The sequence below is a fragment of the Pseudophryne corroboree genome, chromosome 4 (genome assembly GCF_028390025.1).
Source record: "Pseudophryne corroboree isolate aPseCor3 chromosome 4, aPseCor3.hap2, whole genome shotgun sequence".
NCBI lineage: Eukaryota > Metazoa > Chordata > Amphibia > Anura > Myobatrachidae > Pseudophryne > Pseudophryne corroboree.
Window position 1 is genome coordinate 201,280,354 of NC_086447.1, and position 13,604 is coordinate 201,293,957.

The 13,604-nt window shown below is 43.3% G+C and overlaps 1 protein-coding gene across 9 annotated transcripts in view; it reads right to left on the bottom strand.

Annotated features, from left to right (window-relative positions):
- SNED1 (sushi, nidogen and EGF like domains 1) overlaps positions 1–13,604 on the bottom strand; it is a 233,832-nt gene that overhangs the window by 42,571 nt on the left and 177,657 nt on the right. For all 9 annotated transcript variants that reach the window (XM_063915762.1, XM_063915763.1, XM_063915765.1 and 6 more), the window contains 3 exons: positions 13,252–13,365; positions 4,954–5,067; positions 3,301–3,417 (listed from right to left, as the gene is read on the bottom strand). In XM_063915762.1, the coding sequence (XP_063771832.1) occupies positions 3,301–3,417; positions 4,954–5,067; positions 13,252–13,365 (345 nt within the window). The remainder of the gene's footprint in view (positions 1–3,300; positions 3,418–4,953; positions 5,068–13,251; positions 13,366–13,604) is intronic.

A 13,604-nucleotide genomic window follows, 5' to 3' on the forward strand; every position in this document is an offset into this window, starting at 1 on the left:
AGCCGGCTGTCTCATGTCATCAACCGTCTTTTGTAAAGAGCTGACACTGTCACGTAATTCCTTCCATAAGCTCAGCCACTCAGGTGTCGACTCCCTAGGGGGTGACATCTCCATTACAGGCAATTGCTCCGCCTCCACACCATTTTCCTCCTCATACATGTCGACACAATCGTACCGACACACAGCACACACACAGGGAATGCTCTGATAGAGGACAGGACCCCACTAGCCCTTTGGGGAGACAGAGGGAGAATATGCCAGCACACACCAGAGCGCTATATATATACAGGGATAACCTTATAGAAGTGTTTTTCCCCTTATAGATGCTGTTTTATTTATACTGCGCCTAATTAGTGCCCCCCTCTCTTGTTTTACCCTTTTCTGTAGTGCAGGACTGCAGGGGAGAGAGTCAGGGAGACGTCCTTCCAGCGAAGCTGTGAGGGAAAATGGCGCCCGTGTGCTGAGGAGATAGGCTCCGCCCCCTTCTCGGCGGACTTTTCTCCCGCTTTTTGCTGTATTCTGGCAGGGGTTAAAATACATCCATATAGCCCTGGGGGTTATATGTGATGTATTTTCGCCAGCCAAGGTGTTTCTATTGCTGCTCAGGGCGCCCCCCCCCCCAGCGCCCTGCACCCTCAGTGACCGGAGTGTGAAGTGTGCCTGAGGAGCAATGGCGCACAGCTGCAGTGCTGTGCGCTACCTTGGTGAAGACTGATGTCTTCTGCCGCCGATTTTCCGGACCTCTTCTTGCTTCTGGCTCTGTAAGGGGGCCGGCGGCGCGGCTCTGGGACCGGACTCCGAGGCTGGGCCTGTGTTCGGTCCCTCTGGAGCTAATGGTGTCCAGTAGCCAAGAAGCCCAAGCTGGCTGCAAGCAGGCAGGTTCGCTTCTTCTCCCCTTAGTCCCTCGATGCAGTGAGCCTGTTGCCAGCAGGTCTCACTGAAAATAAAAAACCTAAAACTAAACTTTTACTAAGAAACTCAGGAGAGCCTCCTAGAATGCACCCTTCTCGGCCGGGCACAAAAATCTAACTGAGGCTTGGAGGAGGGTCATAGGGGGAGGAGCCAGTGCACACCAGGTAGTCCTAAAGCTTTACTTTTGTGCCCAGTCTCCTGCGGAGCCGCTATTCCCCATGGTCCTTACGGAGTTCCCAGCATCCACTAGGACGTCAGAGAAATACAGGGGGATAAATGCGTAGGGTTCCCCCATATTTATACAACCAGCACTGGGCTTTGCATCCGGTCCTGGTTCAAAAAATACGGGGGACAAAAGATGTAGGGGTCCCCCGTATTTTTAAAACCACCACCGGGCTCCACTAGCCAGAGAGATAATGCCACAGCCGGGGGACACTTTTCTATAGGTCCCTGAGGACGTAGCATTAGCCCTCCCAACTAGTCACCACTGGCCGGGGTTCCCTGGAGGAGTGGGGACCCCTTAAATCAAGGTGTCCCCCCCTTCCATGCACCCAAGGACCAGGGGTGAAGCCCGAGGCTGTCCCCCCATCCCTGGGCGGTGGATGGGGGGCTGATAGCCTTTGTGTAAAAAAAAGAATATTGTTTATTGTGGTAGAACTACAAGTCCCAGCAAACCTCCCCCGCAAGCTGGTACTTGAAGAACCACAAGTACCAGCATGCAGGGAAATAACGGGCCCGCTGGTACTTGTAGTTCTACAACAACAAAAATACCCCCCAAAAAAACCACAAGACACACACCATGTAGAATCCACGTGGGACCTGTAAAAAAAAAAATTATACTTACAAACAATCCAGTGAAGATCTGTCCTCTTCTTTCACGAAGTAATCCAGGGACTTGAATAAAATAAAAAAACGAAAACCCGATCCACGCACTTAAAGGGTTCCATGTTTACACATGGAACCCCTTTCCCCAAATGCCGGGACCCCCTGTGACTTCTGTCACTGAAGGTTCCGCCAGCCAATCAGGGAGCGCCACGTCATGGCGCTCTGCTGATTTGCTGTGCGCTCCTAGCCTGTCAATCAGGAGGAGCGCACTGGCTAGAATGGAGCTTAGCGCAGCTCCACTCTACCCAATGATGGGAACTTTGCGGTCTGCGGTAAACCGTGAAGTTAATTGTGGTCACCCACAAGAGTTTTTTTTTATTTTATTCAAGTCCCTGGATTACTTCGTGAAAGAAGAGGACAGATCTTCACTGGATTGTTTGTAAGTATAATTTATTTTTTTACAGGTCCCCCGTGGATTCTACATGGTGTGTGTCTTGTGGTTTTTTGGGGGGGTATTTTTTTTGTTGTAGAACTATAGGTACCAGCGGGCCCGTTATTTCCCCGCATGCTGGTTCTTGTGGTTCTTCAAGTACCAGCTTGCGGGGGAGGCTTGCTGGGACTTGTAGTTCTACCACAAAAAAACCAATATTATTTTTTTTTACACAAAGGCTATCAGCCCCCCATCCACCGCCCAGGGATGGGGGGAAACAGCCTCGGGCTTCACCCCTGGTCCTTGGGTGCCTGGGGGTGGGGGACGCCTTGATTTAAGGGGAGACTAGTTGGGGGGGGGGGTAATGCCACGGCTGCAGGGACCTATAGAAAAGTGTCCCCCGGCTGTGACATTATCTCTCTGGCTAGTGGAGCCCAGTGCTGGTTTTTAAAATACGGGGGACCCCTACATCTTTTGTCTCTCGTATTTTTTGAACCAGGACCGGACGCAGAGCCCGGTAGTGGTTGTATAAATATGGGGGGACCCTACGCATTTTTACCCCTGTATTTTTTACAACCAAGGCCGGCTCAAAGAGCCCGAGGCTGGTTATGCTTAGGAGGGGGACCCCACGCAATTTTTTTCTTTGAATTTTAACACTTTCACACCCCTTTCCACAGATAAGTGTGCACAGATCGCACTGATCCGTGCATGCCTATCTGAACACGCCACCAAAAAGCAGGTCTATTTTAAAACTGCTTTTTTTTACGAATTCTATGCTTTCCCGGCAGTGTTTGGCTATTGTCGGCAGTTAGTGTTAATACGAATTCTTAGTAAATTACCGAGTTGTATTAAATAACAGGCGTGTTTGACCGATGGTCTATTCATTCGTATTTGTGAACTTAGCCGGGAAAAACAATACGAATGGACCCAACACTGCCAAGATTTGTGTTTAGTAAATTCCCGAGATGACACTTAGAAAAAAAAAAAAAACTCGGGACAAAATTGGGACCTTAGTACATATACCCCCCTGAGTCACATTATCCACAATCCAGTGCACCATGCCATATTATCCACAATCAAGCACACCATGCCACATGCCATCTTATTACTGCAGGGTCACAAAGTAACATTACCTCTTTCACAAGTGATACCAGTGTAACCAGTCCGACACGTACAGCTAACTGCTCCTTCTGCACTGGATACACAGACACCGTGGCTGCCACATGGGTTCAAGAGGCATAAATCACTCACTGTAAAACACAGTGTTATGTGGAGATTGTTATTCTCTATCATTTAAATTAAAATGTAATGAAAAAATAATGCTTTAAGGGGTTCTCAGCTCTAGTCTTCAAGTACCACCAACAGGTCATGCTTTCTGAATTTCTTTAATTATATAATTGTGTCAGAAAGAAATCCTGAAAACATGACCTGTGGGGATACTTGAGGACTGGAGTAGAGAGTCACTGCTGTAATGTATAATGCTAACTTCTCAATGTTGCCGTGCCCATACACAGGCTGATCTTGCTGCAGATTTATTCACTCTTATATAGGGCCAAATCATAAGGATCTGGCCATTCAGCACTTGGGCCGAGCAGTGGGCTTTGACAGGGCGTCATTACTGGGGTTGAATGGGATGTTGATCATGCACAAACATGTCCGTTGCTATCAGATTCGCTGCTGCAAACATTAATATCTTCCACAATGGTAACACAATTTTTTTTTAGAATGCCTTAAGAAAAAAAATTAAATACACAATTTGACCTTTTAATATTATTTGTTGTTATATTGTATGTTATGTCAGATAATTAATGCTAGCTATAAGTTAAGGGCCCTATACACTATGCGATCCGCCGCCGAGCTGCCCGATGGTGGATAGGGCCAACGGGTGACCCAGCGGCGGGGGGGGCAGTGACGGGGGGAGTGAAGTTTCTTCACTCCCCCCGTCACCCGGCTCCATAGAAGTGCAGGCAAATATGGACGAGATCGTCTATATTGGCCTGCATGCACAGCCGATGGGGCACCAGCGATGAACAAGCGCGGGGCCGCGCATCGTTCATTGCTGGTGCCTCCACACTGAAAGATATGAACGGTAACTCATTCATTAATGAACAAGATCGTTCATGTCTTTCATTACTATCGCACAGTGTGTAGGGCCTATTCCTTACTGTATATACTGTAACTGACCCTCATTGCGCTCTATGGGTGTTTTCACCAAGCGTTAACCCCATTATTTGAGTAATTCAGATTTATTCACTTTAGGAGCAGCACTGATTCTAAGGAGATCACTAGAGCTTATTTCTAGACTTATGGCGCCCAAACTGCTCTTCATTTTTCTACCTGTTAGCAATTCGTTTAATGGCGCATAATAATTTTGGTATACGGTCATTAGGTCGACCACACTTAGGTCGACAGTCATTAGGTCGACCACTATTGGTCGACATGCATTAGATCGACATGGTCACTAGGTTGACATGTACACACTTTACGAAGAAAACAACACCAAAAAAAGTAAAAAAATTCATGTCGACCTTGTTCACCTCGACCTTATGACTGTCGACCTAAATGTGGTCGACCTAATGACCCATACCCAATAATTCTGTACCATATAAGGGCTCAGACAGAGATGTTTTTTCCTATAGCAATGCCTCATGTGGTAAATGTCACCTGGTACACCTCACATTCCTCATAGGGATGAATGGTGTGTGTAACCTAGATGTTGTAGTAGTTAGATCAGTGCAGTGATGTGCTGGGGGATGGCACATCATATAATACAGCAAGACACTCACCTGTCTGACAGTGATAGCCATAGAACCCTCTAGGACATACACACAGGTAAGAGCCTGCCAGGTTCTCGCAGATGCCCCCATTCTGGCACGGGGAAGAGTCACAGCCATCCAGCTCTGGGAAAAATGGTAAACGCCAAAGTAAAAGTAGCCTTACTCTTCCTTGCTTTATAAAACCATAGGTGATGTTCCACAGGCTCAAATATACAATAGTTTTAACAAAAAAGGGGACAAAGGGAGAGGGGAAAACTTCTGCACCAGTCAAAAGGTCAACATGTGTTCTTTATAATGTAGTATGAACCCCATTAATACATGTATTGTGGTGTTAATTCTCTATTAATATGTTGGGGGTGCCACCATAGACAATAAGGTTGAAGACACAAAGAAAAATAGGAAAGATTGTCTCTTCGTTGGCGCACAAAGGAGAAAAAGATGATTTAATCTAAAATATAACTTTTAATAGTAGTCAATTAAAATAGATGTGAAATATATATGAAGATGTTTTATTAATAAAAGATATTATATCTATTAAAAATATTCACTGTGTCACTTGTTTTATTTCCATTTGTACTGTTGTTCTAAAGATCCAGACCATTCGTAACAGTTTGACAGTTTCAATGTAAACATATATCCACCAATTGTTGTGATTTTTAGCTAGTGTGTCACTTAACAGGGGACCTAAGAGGAGGCTTGTGTGGAGTGGGTTCTCTGTGCCCCTATCTAACCTTAATATAGGTATATTACAAACAGGTCTCCTTTCCACACTCTTGATTTATCACAGAAAGAATATCCCGTGATATAATGCACTTTTTAGATGCGGTGCCATTTATCTAACACCTCCGTCCTGTGATTACTCATACAGAATTAATGCTTGCCTGTTCGTATTGCCAGGCTGAGTTATTGAGGCAAAAACACTGTAACAAGTTGGACCATACAATGTTACAGTCTCCTCTTAGATTGACACAACACTATAACCATTTACTTCTCTCCTATTACAAGGAGATTCGTGGATATAGTGGGATAAATTGATATATAATATGCTTATATTCAGCATCACACGCGTGTCTTTACGATTTTATCCCATTATATTATAAACAAAGGGCCATTGAGAATAGGAGGTAACCACACTATTTTGTATCATGTAACTATAATTTTACACGTATGTCGTGTTCTTGTCATGTGCCATGTATGTAGTACAGAGTTGATGGTATAATGAATTTCTCTTTTATATCTCAAAGGATATCACAGTATGTGAAAGCAAGGGATCACTGAGATCTATACAATAAATAATGTCTCTATTTGTTCATTTATATAGCTATTTCTGTTGCATACAAATTGAATTACACCTAAAGTGTCTTTGCAGCAGTGATTTAATACAGGTATAGCCTATATTGTACTGATTCACTATGATTGTCAGTGCAGGCTTTCGTACAATCTCTTTTATTGTGTATGTGTTTGGTCATTTAATACTTGTACTGTCTCATTTGACATACAATGTTAATATTATAATTATTCTCTCATATGTTTCTCACAGAATAAAGGCACACGGCCACTGAGACATATGTGATGTATTATTTCTGCACACATACGTATAGCCGCACGTAATTTAATTACCATCAGCGTATTACTGCAACAGCTGTTTTAATTGTGAGTATAATCTGTGTTGATTCCCCCAAGTTCAATACTGAGAGAGTCAGTGATTTTTTCTATTACGAGTGGTTAACCACCATCAGCATATCACTGCGACAGCTGTTTTAATTGTAAGTGTGATCTATACTGATTCCCCCGAATTCATTACTAAGAGGATCAGTACTTTTTCTATTACGGGTGTTATATTTTAACCACCATCAGCGTATCACTGCAACAGCTGTTTTGCTTTTAGGTTTGATCTGTACGGATTCCCCCGAGTTCAATATTAAAAGTATCCACACTTATTCTCTTGCGAGTATTATAATTTAGTCACCATCAGTGTATTACTGCAACAGCTGTTTTAATGATAAATGTGATCTGTACTGGTTTCCCCGAATTCAATACTAAGAGTATCAGTACTTTCACAAATGTGTTTTTTGATCGCCGTCAGCACCTCCCTATAACGGCTGTAGGTACATATGTAGCGCCTGTATGTTAACTATCATAGGTTCATTACTAACGGTGTCCATATACATTCGTCCTGTTACACAATCGTATAGCTCTCTTAGTTAATCAGCACCTCACTGTAGCGACTTCTGATACGTATGTGATACCTATTGTATTGATTCACACAAATCCGTTACTGACATTGTCCATACACATTTTCTTACTACATACTTATATGGTTCTCTTAATGGCTCCCTCAACTCCCTCTTTATCTAGCTAAATTGTTAGTCTGTCGATACGAGTGATCCTATTCCTATTTCATATATCCATCAGCCATATTAACATTTAAACATGTGATTTCAACATTTTCAGTGAATATAGCAGGCAGATTTATGCCGCTCTGAAACGCCACCAACGTGCACGTTTCACATCAGCTTCCTCAGTGCCCTGAGGAAGCTGATGTGAAACGTGCACGTTGGTGGCGTTTCAGAGCGGCATAAATCTGCCTGCTATATTCACTGAAAATGTTGAAATCACTTGTTTAAATGTTAATATGGCTGATGGATATATGAAATAGGAATAGGATCACTCGTATCGACAGACTAACAATTTAGCTAGATAAAGAGGGAGTTGAGGGAGCCATTAAGAGAACCATATAAGTATGTAGTAAGAAAATGTGTATGGACAATGTCAGTAACGGATTTGTGTGAATCAATACAACAGGTATCACATACGTATCAGAAGTCGCTACAGTGAGGTGCTGATTAACTAAGAGAGCTATATGATTGTGTAACAGGACGAATGTATATGGACACCGTTAGTAATGAACCTATGATAGTTAACATACAGGCGCTACATATGTACCTACAGCCGTTATAGGGAGGTGCTGACGGCGATCAAAAAACACATTTGTGAAAGTACTGATACTCTTAGTATTGAATTCGGGGAAACCAGTACAGATCACATTTATAATTAAAACAGCTGTTGCAGTAATACACTGATGGTGACTAAATTATAATACTCGCAAGAGAATAAGTGTGGATACTTTTAATATTGAACTCGGGGGAATCCGTACAGATCAAACCTAAAAGCAAAACAGCTGTTGCAGTGATACGCTGATGGTGGTTAAATTATAACACCCATAATAGAAAAAGTACTGATCCTCTTAGTAATGAATTCGGGGGAATCAGTATAGATCACACTTACAATTAAAACAGCTGTCGCAGTGATATGCTGATGGTGGTTAACCACTCGTAATAGAAAAATCACTGACTCTCTCAGTATTGAACTCTGGGGAATCAACACAGATTATACTCACAATTAAAACAGCTGTTGCAGTAATACGCTGATGGTAATTAAATTACGTGCGGCTATACGTATGTGTGCAGAAATAATACATCACATATGTCTCAGTGGCCGTGTGCCTTTATTCTGTGAGAAACATATGAGAGAATAATTATAATATTAACATTGTATGTCAAATGAGACAGTATAAGTATTAAATGACCAAACACATACACAATAAAAGAGATTGTACGAAAGCCTGCACTGACAATCATAGTGAATCAGTACAATATAGGCTATACCTGTATTAAATCACTGCTGCAAAGACACTTTAGGTGTAATTCAATTTGTATGCAACAGAAATAGCTATATAAATGAACAAATAGAGACATTATTTATTGTATAGATCTCAGTGATCCCTTGCTTTCACATACTGTGATATCCTTTGAGATATAAAAGAGAAATTCATTATACCATCAACTCTGTACTACATACATGGCACATGACAAGAACACGACATACGTGTAAAATTATAGTTACATGATACAAAATAGTGTGGTTACCTCCTATTCTCAATGGCCCTTTGTTTATAATATAATGGGATAAAATCGTAAAGACACGCGTGTGATGCTGAAAATAATCATATTATATATCAATTTATCCCACTATATCCACGAATCTCCTTGTAATAGGAGAGAAGTAAATGGTTATAGTGTTGTGTCAATCTAAGAGGAGACTGTAACATTGTATGGTCCAACTTGTTACAGTGTTTTTGCCTCAATAACTCAGCCTGGCAATACGAACAGGCAAGCATTAATTCTGTATGAGTAATCACAGGACGGAGGTGTTAGATAAATGGCACCGCATCTAAAAAGTGCATTATATCACGGGATATTCTTTCTGTGATAAATCAAGAGTGTGGAAAGGAGACCTGTTTGTAATATACCTATATTAAGGTTAGATAGGGGCACAGAGAACCCACTCCACACAAGCCTCCTCTTAGGTCCCCTGTTAAGTGACACACTAGCTAAAAATCACAACAATTGGTGGATATATGTTTACATTGAAACTGTCAAACTGTTACGAATGGTCTGGATCCTTAGAACAACAATACAAATGGAAATAAAACAAGTGACACAGTGAATATTTTTAATAGATATAATATATTTTATTAATAAAACATCTTCATATATATTTCACATCTATTTTAATTGACTACTATTAAAAGTTATATTTTAGATTAAATCATCTTTTTCTCCTTTGTGCGCCAACGAAGAGACAATCTTTCCTATTTTTCTTTGTGTCTTCAAATATAAAATACAAAGATAAAAGGCAAACAATAATACATAAACAAAATATACTGATTCAGAGATGAACGCATTAGCGCAGTTGCTGCTTCTTTGCATGGGGCGGCAGTGCTAAAATATGCTAATGCCACAGGATGCGTCTTGTGTAAACAGACACCTCCTGCTGGCTTCAGTATCCAAAGGTCAACATCAGTCACCTGAGTAACACTCAGGTTATGCAGGGTGTCCGGTGTTTTCACGCAGCCACGGCCAGTGAGCTGCGTCCACCTACCTCGGCATGCCCAGAAAACAGGGACGAGTACTGCCCCTGTTTCCACAAGAGCTGGCCATTGCAGCCGATCCAATTTAAAAAAATACTAAAAGGTTGCGAGTGCATGCACAGTGCCCATCCTGCACATGCGTTCCGCATTTTCTGTGGGGCCCCGCAGAAAATGCGATCGCCTCTGCCTGTCTATCGTGGTGTAGGTAGGGTTGCGGACAAGCGCTGTTTCCAAGGTGGAGACGGAGCACTGCGAGAGTGTGGTGTCAAAATGGAGGAATGGCGGAGAAAACGGTAAACACAGCGGGGGGCGTGATGGGAGGGGCTGCGCCAGTGTGGTCAGGGGGGGTGGGGGTGGGTTGTTTAGGGGGAGGGGTTGGGGGGGGCGGCTGGTAGCATGCTGGGCAGCCTTGCCCTGCGATGGGCAGCCCCCAGGATGCAGTATGCGTTCCCTTACTGAATCAGGTCCCAAGCCCTTAGTTTTAAACTTGGACAAGCTATTTAGTCGACCAATCAGCATGCAGAGTATATGAGGTAACCAGATGATCCCGAGACGTGCACAACTATAAACTGGGAGATTTAACAAAAATCAGTAAATAAGGAAAACTACCATCTAGATATATATGTAATATGATTTGTTATATGAAATATGAAAACTCTGCTATCAAATTTGTATATGTAAGTGAAATTTGTAATGGCCAAAAATGTGAACAGTTTAACAATATTTTATTTAAAAGGATAGATTTATCAAAGCTTGGAAAGAGATAAAATGGGGAAACCAACCAATCAGCTACTAGCTGTCATGTTATGGGCTGCGTTTGGAAAAAAACAAGAGGGGTGGGTGTGAGAGTGGGGGTGGGGGGGTGGGCTGGGGCCACCCTTATTTTAAACATAATAAAAGGTGTCACACAAGGGAAAATGCAGTTGCACACTCTAAGGGGTGGTCTTCAGTATGCCGGCTGTCGGGATCCCGGCGCACAGTATACCGGCGCCGGAATACCGACACTTATTCTCCCTCGTGGGGGTCCACGACCCCCCTAGAGGGAGAATAAAATAGCGTAGCGCACCACCGTGCCCGCAGCGTGGCGAGCGCAGCGAGCCCGCAAGGGGCTCATTTGCGCTCGCCACACTGTCGGTATGCCGTCGGTCGGGCTCCCAGCGCCGGTATGCTGGTCGCTGGGAGCCCGACCGCCGGCATACCATACTACACCCCACTCTAAGCACTAAGAACACTAAAAATTAAGGTTCTTAGCATAATTTTTAGCCCAAAAAATATTGTGGGCCCCCCCTGGGTTGGTGTGGCTGGGCAGCTTCAGGACATCATTACTGTAACACAGCACTTTTTAGCACTTAAACTACCTTTTTACTAATGTAACAATTTTTAACACTTAAATTGCTACTTCGCACCCTCAGGGCTGTGTCCTCTCACCCCTGCTCTTCTCCCTGTACACAAATGACTGCACCTCAGAGGAGCAATCTGTAAAGATCATCAAATTCGCCAATGACACCACCGTCATCGGCCTCATCAAGGACGGGGACGAATCGGCCTATAGACGGGAAGTAGAACGGTTGGCCCAGAGGCGCATCCACAAAAACCTTGCGCTCAACCCCCTCAAAACTGTAGAGATGATAGTGGACTTCAGGAAGAAGTCAGCTAGTGCACCTCCGCTAACGATTGCTGACAGTGTGGTATCGCTAGTGGACGCCTTCAAGTTTCTAGGGACCACAATCTCCCGGGACCTTAAATGGGGGTCCAACGCTGACGCCACTGTCAGGAAAGCGCAGCAGAGGTTGTTCTTCCTCAGGCAACTAAGGAAGTTCAACACCCACAAAAGCTTCTGCTCCTCTTCTATTCCGCGATTGTGGAGGCGGTACTGTGCGCCTCGATACTGGTATGGTACAGCTCCGCCAGCGCGAGGGACAGATGCAGGCTCCAAAAGGTGGCCAGAACCGCAGAGAAGATCATCGGGGCCGACCCTCCCTCAGTCCAGGACCTGTACCTGTCCAGAGCTAAAAAGTGGTAAACAAAGATAGTAAAAGACCAGCCACACCCCAGCCACAGCATGTCTAACTTGCTTCCTTCAGGCAGGCGTTACAGGGCCGTCCCCGCCAGGTCCATCAGAAGCCTCAAAAGTTTCTTTCCCCAAGCGGTTCTCCTGCTGAACTCCTGAACATTGATTGACTGACTAGACGTACATGTAACTAACTTAGGTCCCTACGGTATACCTATCTGTATGGCTTTACTTGCCCCCCCCCCCCCCACCTGCTTATCTGTTACCTACTTGGCTATTGTATAGCAAACCGAAGACAAATTCCTAGTATACGCAAGTATACCTGGCCAATAAAGCTGATTCTGATATAACACTTAGCACTAAAGCTGCTACTTCTTATTAATGTAACACTTTGTAACACTTAAACTGCTACTTCTTACTAGTGTGATGCCTTAGAATGGTTGTGCTGTGCTGGCCCAGGGGGTCCCGTGTTCTGGACTTGAACCTTAGGAATGTTAGGGACCCACCTGATGAGGCCACCTGGCCGTTTGTAGGTGGTTCCATATTCTTATCCAAAAATGATGCTAAGAACTTTAATTTGACTCCATGTTAAATTTTATAGTTTATTATAAATTGTTCTGATTATCAGTGTTGTTAGTGTATATAGTGTTCACCTGCATTTTCATTTTTTCCTGTGTTTGTAAAATGACAGAAGCTGATTGGTTGGTACTTTTATCTCTCTCCAAGGTTTGATAAATCTCTGCCAAAGTAACTATAAAGAGACACTTACAAAAGATGCTTATGCTGCAAATAGGAAGATGTTTTTAAAGTTATGATTGCAAGATCAGCGGCTTTCACATTAATGTAGTCCAGACGCACGCTGCTTGGCTACAGAGCACTAATGGAAAGCATGCAGCAAGCATTTCAATGCAAATAATTCAATGGCACCAAGTAGCAAGTGTTTTAGTGTACTAGGATATATTGGTAATTATGCATCAGTGCATTATATATCATGTTAGTTTATCAGTATATTATTTATTTGTGTCCCCAATTGTTTTAGTTAGATGCATTTCTGAAAACAATCACAGTATTACCGTTTTATTGGCCTAAGGCCCATGGGAAAAGGCAACAAAAGTATCCTTCTTTTATGTTTGGGACCCGGCTACCCTTCTGAACTAAACCTTTCAATGTGAAGCGAACATACTGGACGTCCTGACAAATTGCAGAGTTTGGAATAAAGAGCTTGAAGCTATTATGATGATTAGTAACATCTGCTTTATAAACAGATGTGTAACCGAATAACTACTCTGTACACGTGCCACTTCTGTCATATCCTATTGTTTTACCTGCATTCTTATTACATGCACATGAAATATCTCCTTACCAGTCTCACAGTGGGCACCAACAAAGCCCTCAGGACAGGTACACAGGAAACCCCCGGGGAAATTCTGGCAGGTTCCTCCATTTTTACATGGTTCAGAGAAGCACTCATTAATCTCTGCAAATTAGCAACACAGTATCTATTAATGCAGCAACACAGCCCAGAATCTCACATACATTTTCAGACTGTACAGTTATTACACCGTACCATTGTATACATTGTATACAGGTATCAAGCCCTACCACTGTACCAGTGTATACAGGTATCAAGCCATACCACTGTACCAGTGTATACAGGTATCAAGCCATTCCACTGTACCAGTGTATACAGGTATCACAAGCCCACCTCCAGCTGTA